Genomic DNA, 12,819 nt, shown 5'->3' with positions numbered 1-12,819 from the left:
TTAAAAATTCACATTAGTATTCATTTATCAACCGTTTGGAAATCCTATCAACTATTTACTTTTGGCCTCTGCCCACAAGCTTCTTGCAGAGATTGAAGATTGGGTCGTCGTCGTTGGTGTAAATGACGGTTCCCTTCTTTCTTTCGGCACCAGCAGCACCTTTTTCCACATCTTCAATATCCTCAAGAGACTGGACAGCGTCCAACTTGTGGTCTCTCAACAACAAGGTGAAGATAAGCAAAGGCACAATAAGACAGATGGCAACGATACAAAGCTGCCTTTGCAACTCGGCATAGGCAAGAACCACGGCTCTTCTTGCTGGAGTGCCCCACTCGTGCTTTTTAATAAACTTGTATGGAGCCTGGTAGGCTGGTTTGGCCAAGGCTGGATCAACTCCCAACTCCTTCATCTTGCTGACTATAGTAGGGTACATTCTCTGGGTCCAAATGGCACCGGAAACACAGTTGGCACAGGCACCGCCAATGTTGTAAATAGCAGCAAACAAGGCAGTAACAGTGGCCATGTACTCGTAGTTGGTACAAGACTGAATAGACACACCAACAGGTCTCATGAAGAAACCAGAACCAAAACCGTCAATAGCAAAAGCAACAGCAAGACCATCTCTGAAGTATTTACCGCTAACGCCATCGTTATCACCTCTGAAGTGAACAAACAAGCCCATAGCAACGAACAAGACGCAAACACCGAAAAGAATAAAGCCCTTGGTTCTTTTAACCTTGACAATCACCAAACCAAGAATTGGCAACACTATAGCAGAAACAAAACCACTCAACTGGGGAGTACGAGTAGCAACGACCTCGGAAGCGTTCATTCCAACCAAAAGCACAGCGTAAGCGTAGGCACCTGGGATACCAGAAGCAAAAGTGTTCATCACACCAATACCAAAACCGGCCCAAACACCACGGTCTTTCAACAAGGGGAATGGAATCAATGGAATCCTAGCCCACTTGGTTTCCCACAAGACAAAGAGTGGAATAAGACAGAATCCCAAGACCAATGGGACAATAGTAGAAGCCTTCTGCCAAGTGGTATGAGCACCGCCAGCCAACGTCAAGGGCACCAAGATAAGACCAAAGATGGCAATGATAAAGAAACATGCAACGATATCCACCTGCCAGAACGTCTGGACAGTTCTGAACTTGGTGTATTCCCAAGCCAACACGAGGTTAGCCTTGACCTTGGAACCACCGTTTTCGATGGTATTCTTGTGAGCTTCACGGGCTTCTTTCATTTCCACCTGGCTATCCCTTTCCTCCTCACACAACTTCTTCCATTCTGGAAGCTTGTGGACCTTCCACTTCAAGTAAAGGAAAGAGCACAAGAAGGGCACACACGAGAGTGGGAAAGTGAAAGCCCACAAACCAATACCAAAACTCCAGTGGTAACGGTCCAACAAAGACTTGACAACCTCTCCACTGGACCAGGTAGTAATGACAACAGGCAAACTGAGCACAGCAATGGCCAACAATCTAGTACGTAAAGTAGAAGCATCCTGGGCACTGATCTGGAACAAGATTCTGGCACCAGCGAACCCAGCACCGTAAAGAACAATACCACCAGCGTACTTATCAATAGAAGTGGCCTGGGACATCACCACAAGACCAACAATACGCAAAACCAAGCCAAAACAGAAAAGCTCAAAACGACCAAAAATATCTGACAATCTAGCAAAAGCAGGCAACGAACTGGCTGCAACCACCAGTCTAATAAGCTGGATGGTGGACATGAGCGAGTGCTGTTTGTACTCACTGGTAGCATAACCAACAAAGACATTGGTGGATTTGGCCTCCATCAAGGAGACATACATACCAATAAAAATACCAAAAAAATGGAAAAACTTAAGCGGCACCGAGTCAAGCTGGGCCATCATAAGCTCCTGTTTTCTAATACCAAACGACTTTCCCAAAACACGAGAGTCGCCAGAGTCTGACGAAGAGACGGTTTCGTGTCTGGTCAATTCGTTGGAGTCTCTGCCAGTCTCTTTCTTGAGGTCCTGGTCAGGAACATGCTGATTCCATTTAGAAGCCATTTTTTTCTGCTGAAGAACAAAAAAAAGCCAGGATTTTCACCTCCATTTATAGACCATCTTTCCATGCCCCCAGCTGCTTCCTAGGGTATGCATCTTTGAAAAGCCGTGTCGGTATTAGCGTCCCGGTGATGCAGGCGCATATAAGTGTCTATTCAGGCGTTGACAGTGACAGTGACAGTGACAGGCAAGCTAAAGAGCCAATGGAAAAGCTCCCAGGGTCTTCATAACCCGGGAACAGAAGCTTGGCGCTGTATGAGCAGCTAAAAAGGGTCGCCTGGGCTATCAGATCGGATCATCGAGACGGAGAATCGGAGAATTCTGGCAAGAGACAGCCAATGATATGGTAAGAATAGCTTCTGGTGCTGCTTTGGCGCCGCAAATGAAGCAGCATTCATGCAATGTTACCTATAGCGTTTGCAGCCAAACGTGCGGCGGATACTTGGTGTTACACCCAACAGAGTGTTGATCAGACGAAGACATGAGATCTAATTAGGGTTACGAGGCTTTGATTGGTTTAACGCTTGGCTGAAAAGGTTTAAGCTTGGAGGTTGGACAATGGGGGCGCCTTTGTGGCTGCACGAATTAATCTGCTCTTGATGAACACTACATGCGATTCATAACCAGTAGGTTTCTTTCACTATTAACATTTTAGGTTCTTTTTTTGGGGATTACTTTCTGCCCACGATTTTTCTGCAAAGCCTGAAAATAGGGTCGTCGTCGTTGGTATAGACAACAGTAGCCTTCTTTCTCTCGGCTCCATGCTGGCCCTTTTCCACGTCTTCAACGTCTTCAAGCGACATCACTGCTCCTAGTTTATGGTCTCTCAACAAGAACACAAACACAAGCAAAGGCACCAAAAGACAAATGGCGACAATGCAGAGTTGTTTCTGCACTTCGGCATACGCAAGCACCACAGCTCTTCTGGCTGGTGTTCCCCATGTGTACTTTTCCACAAACTTATACGGAGACTGGAACGCCGGTTTGGCCAATGCTGGGTCGACGCCCAACTTCTCCATTTTTTCAACGATTGTAGGGTACATTTTCTGTGTCCAGATAGCTCCAGAAACACATGTTCCACAGGCGCCTCCGATTTTATAAATGGCTGCAAATAATGCTGTCACTGTGGCCATGTACTCGTAGTTTGTACAAGATTGAATGGAAACACCCACAGGTCTCATAAAGAACCCAGACGCAAAACCATCCACAGAGAATGCCACAGCAAGACCGTCTCTGAAGTACTTAGCACGGTATCCGTCATTGTCGCCTCTGTAATGGACGAAAAGACCCATGGCAACGAAAAGCATACAGTTACCGAAAAGAATGAACCCTTTGGTTCTTTTAACCTTGACAATCACCAATCCAAGAATAGGCAACACAATGGAAGAAACGAACATGGCCAATTGCGGCGTACGTGTAGCCACAACCTCAGAAGCGTTCATTCCAACCAAGAGAACTGGGTATGCGTAAGCACCTGGAATGCCCGAAGCAAAGGTGTTCAAGATACCAATGGCAAGACCTGCCCAAACACCACGGTCTTTTAATAATGGGAACGGTACCAAAGGCACTTTAGCCCACTTCATTTCCCATAAAACAAATACTGGAACAAGGCAGAACCCAATTACTAAAGGAGCGATGATTTCTGCCTTTTGCCAGTCAGAATGTGTACCGCCTGCTAAAGTCATAGGCACCAAAATGAAACCAAAGATAGCCACAAGGAAAAAACAGGCCAAGATGTCCACTTCCCAGAACGTCTGGTTGGCCTTGAACTTGCAGTATGTCCATACCATCTTGAGTTTTCCAGTGAATTTAGAACCGCCATTTTGGATATATTGTCTGTTGACTTCCTGAGCAGCGTTAAGCTCAACCCTGCTTTCTTTTTCTTCCTTGCACAATGCCTTCCATTCGGGAAGCTTAGAAGCTTTCCATCTCATGTAGATAAAACATGATAAGAAAGGAATGCAGCAAAGAGGGAACGTAAACGCCCACAAGCCAATACCAAATCTCCAACTGTAACGGTGCAATACCGAAGCAACAATTTCACCACTAGACCATGTAGAAATAATAGTTGGCATGCCAATTATAGCAATGGCCAATAATCTTGTCCTCAACGAAGAAGCATCTTGAGCACTGATCTGGAACAAGATTCTGGCGCCTGCAAAGCCAGCACCATAGAGAACAATACCTCCAGCGTACCTTTCCACGGTATCTGCCTGTGACATCACCACAAGGCCCACAATACGCAAAACCAAGCCAAAGCAAAAGAGCTCAAAACGACCAAAAATGTCAGATAATCTGGCAAACGCTGGCAAAGAGCTGGCAGCGACAACTTGACGAATAAGCGATATGGTCGACATGAGCGAATGCTTCTTATAGTCGCTAGTAGCATAACCAATGAAAACCCTGGACACGTCTGTTTCCACCATGGAGACGTACATTCCCACAAAGATGGAAAAGAAGTAGAACGCCTTGAGTGGGATGGTATCAAGCTGGTCCATCATGATCTCCTGCTTCCTGATACCAAACGATTTGGACAAGACCTTGAAGTCATCAGAAGCCGCTGAAGAAGCAGTTTCTTGCTGTGTTAATTCCCTAGACAGCCTGCTAACGTCCTTCTCCCCATCAGAAGACTGGTTTGCAGCCATTTTAGCGTCAGACATATTGGAGTGTAGAGGTTGCACAAAGCCGAGACCAGGCGGCTATATACTTTTGAAAAAGGAGCAAAAAGCGGTTGGGAACCTTGGTCCCATCACCGTGTCGGTATTCTGGTTTACGAGTCCGTGCATGTTTTTGCTTGACACTGACAAGTTTGACATTGACACTGGTAAATGACAGTTTTTAGCAGCCAATGGGAAACACAGAAACCATGTCCTGGAGCCCGTCTTCGGATGATCTGCCTGTACGAACTTCCCGAAGAGGCTAACCTTCTGCTGCACTTCTGATCGCAGATATATCTGATCGGATCATATAGGAAGTTGTACGGAAGAGTAGAGGTATTGGCAAATGAAGAGGTATGGTTTTGAATTCTCCGTGTGTGGGCCCTTTTTCTCCGTCTGCACGATATGCACTAGCCTGCGTCTCGAGCCATTGTTGGGTGTGGGACGCCGCACTTCAGAGGCCGGCTGTGTGCACGCACCACATAAGGCTGCAAATGATAACCTTCCATATCCACGGAATTCGTCGTCTTCCGTTATTAATAGAGATGACCTGCTTGATATGGTATAATATCGGGAACCGCTAGTCTTGGCACGGTTCTGTCAAATCATCGCCAAGCCTGTCAAAGCCCCTTCTTCGGCTATGTTCCAGCTATCATTGGCTACCTGTTTCTCGTAAAACGGTTCTACGGGCTGGTACAACGACAGTGCCGTAGAGCCATGTATAATATACCTCCAATTGGCTGCTAAGGCTTTAAAAGAATCTACTTTTTGCTTGGCTTTGGTTGTGACTGGCTACGGCTGGAACCGCCTCGAAATACGAGCTCCCTCTAGAATGACACAACTGCCCGCCCTAAACCAGATCCTAGATTAAAACATACTCTTCTTACCCTGTTGGTTTTGTGGCGGCTAATGTGGGGCAGATGGTGTTACTCTTTTGTGTGTGAGGCGGTTGAAGCAAAGGCGCTTATGTTGGGAAGAGCATTGGCTCGAAGAGAAGACCCGCCCAACAAGGGCCGGATCGTTCGATAACAAGAAGAAATAGAAAATATTAGAAAAGTTAAAGAAAATCAAAAAGTTGGTTTCCCGGCTCATCACTTACACTGGTTAAGCAAAGCCCCATCTACCGTCTCTGTACCTACCCTGGCTCCTTCAAATCACAACCCTTTGGACATTCAGGGTTCATCCGGAAACAGCCGAGCTTGAAACTTCAAAATTTAACCTTTTTAGCCTTTCCCAGATCTGGTTTAACGTCACGCGATGGTATAAACCTGCTTTCAGTGTCTTCTTTCTTGGTATTCAAACCACGCAGCCGTCTAGACTCTAGACCGTACATGTCTTCGGCGGGTAGTAGCCGATCTGGATGGCAAGAGAAGGTTGTGTCGGTTATAGTGGCTGAAGTGCCGATTGGAGAGTATTAGTGGTTTTGATACTAGAGTCGGATGGTGATTTATACCAGGCATGTTCTTTCTAGAAGCAGTAAGGTAATTAGATATCTAGACAAAACGTTTTCAGGTATTTTTTTCTAATCTTCCTATTAAGCCTACCTGGTAAAGATTCCAATTTTTTACCACTCAGCGCTTGGCTAACTACGTTTCCGGATCGGTCTGGGAACCGTTACGTCTATGTGTTCCTATAAAATAATCAAGTTGCTCAATCAGACGTGAAAAACTTCAAAAAAAAAAAAAAAAAAGTGAAGTCTATCAAGAAGACAATAACGGCTTTCTTGAAAGCCAGTAAACGAGAAAGAGGCTTCTGGGGCTTCTAATTCGCTCAAACTGGTATAACTACTGCTCTTTATGCTGAAAAATAGCTGAAAAATTAGTGAAAATTTAGTGAAAAATAAAAGTGAGACCCGTACACCCATACTAAACCTCCCCAGCTCCAGACTTCCTCCTGTTTCACCTCTCCAGCCGTACACCTGCCTTATTGCCGAAACCTGTCTCCGTATTATTATTTTCATAAACCCGGTTTTTTTAATTATCAAGCCGATTTTTCACTTGTCAGGAAACATCGTCTTTTTACATGCTTACACGAATTTTGCAGCCGTGCGCAAAGAGCCATAGTATTCAGCAACGTCAGTAGACTGGAGAGTAGCGTCGGGTTGAATTAAGCCTCGAGAGGTTCAGTTTTTGGCTTTTGAGCGAAGGTAGGTAGGTAACTGCCATACTTACTTTATATGGTCTTTAAGGTAGAGAAGCGTAGGACGCTCCATGATTAACTGAGAGTATAGTTGTGGTATCATGAATTTCTGCTTTCTAAGGTAATCTAAGATGGTCAGTCTGATCTAGTTAAGCTTCCTTGTAAATGACTTCAAGTACAAAGTTGTGTTCTTTGGAGTTGTTAGTGTGGTGAGACTCTTCTTTCTACTGCTCATTCTTCAACCACAATACATACTGACATGCAATAGTCGAAGCTCGTTTATACTACGTCAATGTCACATTCAACGACAGTTTTCGTTTAATAATATCGTAACGTTTTTAGCTGGAACTTGTCGTTTGGGTTCGTAAATAATTGGGTGGCTCAGGGCTCGTAATTTCTAAATTTCAGGTTCCTCAAATCCCAATTTCCACTCTTCACGCTTTTGGAAAGAAGAGACCTGCAAAAGCCCTTCCAACATCATTCTATCACTTTAAACCCTCCACCTCTAGCATCCCAGTGGCTTCCTCGTTGGGCGCTTCGTAAATCAGTATACCCAAACGGGTAACCCGAGCCGTAAAAGATCTTCCCCACCCACATAACCTTGCATGTCCACATACAGTTCTGGGTGCAAAAACCAATACTTCCTCATTTAGATCTATTCTAGTAGAAGTGAAATTGGTAACAAAAACTCATAATACAAGTCTATTTTTATATAGCGAACGAAAGCATACCGTATGCTGTAAGGGTATCCAAAAGAAGAGCTGTCAGTACAACTGCAGCTTCAAAAAATCCAGGGTAATTAAATACAAATGCTAGGCATCATTAGAAAAGAACAAGAAGTCCAAGTGGGAGAACCCAGTTGAGACCGAAGTTTGGAAGTGAACCAGCACCATCGTAAGTGGAAACAGCGACAGAAGGACCAGCAACAGTGGTCTCACCAGGACGGTAAGACTCGACAGTGTGAGTACCAGCTGGAGCTTCTGGAGCCTTTGGAGCTTCTGGAGCCTTTGGAGACTCAGTCACGCCAGGTGCCTTTGGAGCCTCTGGAGCGTGAGTACCAGCTGGAACCTCAACAGGCACAGTAGCCTCGCCAGCAATGGTAGAAGTGTGAACCTTACCAATTACATCAGTGTGTTCAACAACAACACACAGAGTGGTTTCAACGTGGCCGTTAGCCTTGGTGGTCTCGTAAGTAGACACATAAGTGTGAGGAGGTGGGCACACAGAAGTGTAAGAAGTAGCAACACCGTGGATAGTAGTCTCGATGATAGCAGCAGTCACAGTGGTCTTGGAGCCATCAGGCTTGGTAGAAACGTACTGGGTGGTTTCTGGGCACACAGTGGTGTAGGTAGTCCAGACACCGTTTGGAGCAGTGGTCTCACAGACAACCACAGTCTTGGTCTGGACGTTACCGTGGCCATCAGTCTTGTGGACAGTGGTGGTGTACTCGGTTGGCTCACACAAAGAAGTAGTGGTGGTCAAAGAACCGTGTGGGTCAGTGGTGACAATGACAACACCAGACTGGGTAGTTGGCTTACCTTCAGCGTCAGTCGTAGTCCAAGTAGAAGTGTACTCGGTGAGACCAGCAGTGTTGTCGGCGTCAAACTGGGAAGTGGTGGTGTACAAGTTACCGTCAGAGTCGGTGGTGACAATCACGACACCAGATTCGGTGACTGGATTACCGTTGGCGTCTGTGGTAGTCCACGTAGAGGTGAACTTAGTGATGCCGTCGGTCGAGCCAGAGCCAAACTGGGAAGTGGTAGTAGTCAAAGCACCATTGGAGTCAGTAGTAACAATAACGACACCAGACTCAGTGATAGGGTTGCCATTAGCGTCAGTAGTAGTCCAGGTAGAAGTGAAGCTGGTCAAGTCAGTTGGAGCACCACCTGGGCCAAACTGGGAGGTGGTGGTAGTCAAGGAACCGTCGGAATCGGTAGTAACAATAATTACACCAGACTCGGTAGTTGGGTTGCCGTTCGAGTCGGTAGTAGTCCAGGTGGAGGTGAATTCAGTGATACCGTCAGTTGGGTTAGGACCGAATTGGGAAGTGGTGGTGGTCAAGCTGCCTTCAGAGTCGGTGGTGACGATAACGACGCCAGACTCAGTAGTAGGGTTTCCATTAGCATCGGTGGTGGTCCAGGTAGAAGTGAACTCAGTAACACCATCAGTAGCACCAGGGAACTGAGAGGTGGTGGTGAACAAGCTACCGTCAGAGTCAGTAGTAACGATGACAAGGCCAGACTCAGTGGTTGGGTTACCATTAGAGTCAGTAGTGGTCCAAGTAGAAGTGAATTCAGTGATTCCATCGGTAGCGTCAGGGCCAAACTGGGAAGTAGTGGTAGTCAAAGAACCATCAGAGTCAGTGGTGACAATCACAACGCCAGAGTCAGTAGTAGGGTTACCATCAGCATCAGTAGTGGTCCAAGTGGTGGTGAACTCGGTGATTCCGTCAGTTGGGGAAGCGTCTTCGAACTGAGAAGTAGTTGTAGTCAACGAACCATCAGAGTCGGTAGTCACAATGATAACGCCAGACTCGGTCGTTGGGTTTCCATTGGCATCGGTAGTAGTCCAAGTAGAAGTGAATTCGGTGACGCCATCAACGTCGGTTGGGTCTGGACCAAACTGAGAGGTAGTAGTGGTCAAGGAACCGTCAGAATCAGTGGTGACGATGATAACACCGGATTCCGTAGTAGGGTTTCCGTCGGCATCAGTGGTTGTCCAAGTAGAAGTGAACTCAGTCACACCGTCAGTTGGAGAAGCATCTTCAAACTGAGAGGTGGTGGTGGTCAAAGAGCCATCAGAATCAGTAGTCACGATAACGACACCAGATTCAGTAGTTGGGTTACCATCAGAGTCAGTCGTAGTCCAGGTAGTAGTGAACTCGGTGACACCATCGGTTGGAGCAGTGTCTTCGAATTGGGAAGTGGTAGTAGTCAAAGACCCGTCCGAGTCAGTAGTGACAATGACAACACCGGATTCAGTGGTTGGGTTACCGTCAGAATCGGTAGTAGTCCAAGTGGAAGTAAATTCAGTAAGGCCATCGTCGGTTGGGACATCCTCAAACTGGGAAGTAGTAGTAGTCAAGGAGCCTTCAGAGTCGGTAGTGACAATCACCACACCAGACTCAGTAGTAGGGTTACCGTCAGTGTCTGTGGTGGTCCAGGTGGTAGTATACTCGGTAACACCGCCCTCAGACAGCTCTGGCTCGAACTGGGAAGTGGTGGTGGTCAATGAACCGTCAGAGTCGGTGGTAACGATAACAACACCAGACTCGGTAGTTGGGTTGCCGTCAGAGTCAGTGGTGGTCCAAGTAGAAGTGAATTCGGTCAATTCGAAGTCCTGTGGAGCAGAAGAGGACTCTGGCTCGTCAGACAGGGTTGGGGCTTCTTCCTCAGAGCTGACAGTGGAAGACTCGGCCTCCTCGGAGCTGACAGTAGAAGACTCGGTCTCCTCAGACAGAGATGGAGTCTCAGTGGCAGAGCTGACCTCAGAAGAGGAGATTGGGTCCAAAGGAGGTTCTGGGAAGTCCTCACACATACACACATCTGGGATCTCGCCAGAGTAAGCACCGTTGTAGATGATTCTGGTACCAGTGTTCAAGACACCGTTGGTGGAGAAGTCAGAGTTGGAGTAGCCAGGACCAATGTTGAAACGGATTCTGAAAAGACCCAAGAGGAAAGAAAGCGTCAAGATACCGTCAGCGTAGTTGAAAGAGTCGAAACCAAGGTTCACTCTGATGGTGTTACCGCTTCCGTAACCAACAATGTTGAATGTCTTCACACCAGTAAGACCAGTAGCCAAACCGAGAATAGAAACCATGGAGGTCTGGTCAGACATGTAGATGGTCTGCTCCTCAGAAATCTCCCAAGGACTGATCTGAAGGTCAAGCTCAGCATTCTGACCAACGTTGATACAACCAGCACCATCAACAGAGGTGGTCTGGTCCCAAACCATGTTGGTAAGACAGATGGTACCCTCGTTGTGAACACGGCCCAAGAGCTGGGAAATGGTAACAGAAGAAGCCGTACCAGAAGACTGGACAAAGTGGATTCTTCCAAAGTTCTCCCAGTTGGTGGCAGAGCCAAGGATCACTGGAGGCACCAAGGAGTAGCTGCTAATACCAAACCACATGTTACCAGTGTTGGTGAAAGCACCAATGGAGTTCAAGTTGTAGTTACTCACCACACTAGCACGGAGGGAGTTGAATGCAACGTCACCAGTGTTCTGGATAGTACCGGAAACGATGGCCACAGAAGCAGCCAAACCGTTGTCAGAAGTGACATAGAAGCCACCCTCGTTGTTCAAGCTACCAGCAAGGGTAGTAAGGGCGTTGTTAACAATGGAGTAGTAGACACCAGGGTTGATGTTAAGGTCGCCAATGGCAAGGTTCACAGGGTTGATGGAAATGACATTTTCAGTGATAGTCAAGCCCAAGGCTGTTGTGATGTACAAGGCCACTGCAAGCCAGGAGAAGTTTGCAAAGGACATGATGGAGAAAAGAGAAAAAAAAAAGCCCCAAAATTTACGAAAAACAGCAGTTTATATAGTTCCCGAGAGGTTCCCACCCACTGGCTCCTCAAGGCATGTTTTTACTCGAATTGGGGTTTGCTCAGGGTTGAACGGGTCCTCTGTCTGGCATTCTTTTTGCAGCCTATGCGCAACCTGCACAGTCCTTCGGCATGCATGCATCAGCGAAAAACATCTTGCATCTTACACAAACCGCCAGTCCAGAGAAACCCCAAAAAAAAAAAAAATAAAAAAAAAGCACCTCCTAAACCGGTTCAGCCTATCACAGCCCTTCCCCTTCGTACTCCTCCTGCTCCATCTGGCCCCTGCTCGTTCTGCCGCTTCCTTCCAATATAAGCGCCTCTACATTCCCCCATTTCCCCCAATTCCGCCATTTCCCCCACGCATACCTCCAAACAGCTTCCTCCTCCTTCCCTTTCTTCTCTCTTCGTATTCTGATCCCCCGTCCCCCAGCCAAGCTTTCGCCCACGGTGCCCATTCTAAACAGCCTGGCCACGGAAAGTATTGGCACTGTGAAATCTTCGCTGCATTTCGTAAACCTCTGGGCCGCGGCACAACCTACGCATATACCCTGAAACAGCCTATGCGAGTGTGAATATGGCAGTGAGGAAAACGCCTGGGACCCACCAGGCATTGCTTTCTGGGCTGGGCTTTTTGGATTGGATTTTTGGTCGACGATCTTTGATATTCCCATGTGGCACTGGCCCTTTTTTTCGCTTTTTCCTGCTTTCTTTGTTACTTTCATTGGTACTTCACGCCTGTGGGTCTAAAAACACTAATGTGCGGCAGCTGCAAGAAGACACTAATCGAGCGAACTGGGCGGCTGCTCGAAAAGATTTACGGGCAGAATGGCATTTTCAAATGTTCAAATGTGGTAATCTGGCGTTTTAGGGGCGGTTCTTTGGGGAACCGTCTTGCTTAATCAGGAAACGATTTGCTTTCTTTCGCTTGCCAGTAGCGAAAGAGTTAGGTCAATGGGGAGTTCGTGGGACTGTTAGATCTTGGTTTAGGCGACCAATAACCTGGCAATTCTTTGGAGACTTCAAGTTCACCAAGGTTTCAACCTTTGATTGGCTTGGCTGCCACTCTGCCTCCCCAGTTGCTGCCACGCCAAGTTCACACTCCAATGTAGATTTGGGGTTGCCTGTTTTGGCGGTTCTGCGGCTGTTCGTCTTGCTTTTGACTAAGCCTGGTTATTCATAGGTCAAGGGCTTCTGTATTCTCCACCAGTGCAGGCCTGGCGTCTTGACAGTTGCAAAAAGGTGCTGCTGGGGTCTCGAATTTCGCCTGTAGAGCCTCTAAAATCACATTCTGCTGGGACAATCCGTTTGTCCAGAAACTGGGAAGTTTCATGTCTACAAATGGACCTTCTTGTGTATGTGGATTGTTGAGATCCAGGGTTTTTCGGTTCGGCTTCAAACCATGGCCTTTGGTTCTCGTAAGCCTCTT

At 47.0% G+C, this 12,819-nt stretch overlaps 3 protein-coding genes across 3 annotated transcripts; all 3 read right to left on the bottom strand. All coding sequences in view use genetic code 12, as the record gives it.

Annotated features, from left to right (window-relative positions):
* Window positions 1–55: 55 nt before the first annotated feature.
* CXQ85_004565 (uncharacterized protein) lies at window positions 56–2,050 on the bottom strand (the record flags this gene model as incomplete). Its single annotated transcript, XM_025488179.1, has 1 exon — window positions 56–2,050. One exon carries the CDS (start codon window positions 2,048–2,050, stop codon window positions 56–58), a length of 1,995 nt encoding a protein of 664 aa, XP_025342841.1.
* A 668-nt stretch (window positions 2,051–2,718) lies between these two features.
* Window positions 2,719–4,707, bottom strand: CXQ85_004564 (uncharacterized protein; the record flags this gene model as incomplete). Its single annotated transcript, XM_025488178.1, has 1 exon — window positions 2,719–4,707. One exon carries the CDS (start codon window positions 4,705–4,707, stop codon window positions 2,719–2,721), a length of 1,989 nt encoding a protein of 662 aa, XP_025342840.1.
* Window positions 4,708–7,665: 2,958 nt separating this feature from the next.
* Window positions 7,666–11,331, bottom strand: CXQ85_004563 (uncharacterized protein; the record flags this gene model as incomplete). Its single annotated transcript, XM_025488177.1, has 1 exon — window positions 7,666–11,331. The coding sequence occupies one exon, from the start codon at window positions 11,329–11,331 to the stop codon at window positions 7,666–7,668; it is 3,666 nt and encodes a 1,221-aa protein (XP_025342839.1).
* Between the last annotated feature and the right edge of the window lie 1,488 nt (window positions 11,332–12,819).

Source organism: Candidozyma haemuli (genome assembly GCF_002926055.2).
Source record: "Candidozyma haemuli strain B11899 chromosome Unknown H_2014730914, whole genome shotgun sequence".
NCBI classification, from domain to species: Eukaryota; Fungi; Ascomycota; class Pichiomycetes; order Serinales; family Metschnikowiaceae; genus Candidozyma; species Candidozyma haemuli.
This window is presented reverse-complemented; position numbering and strand designations above follow the sequence as displayed.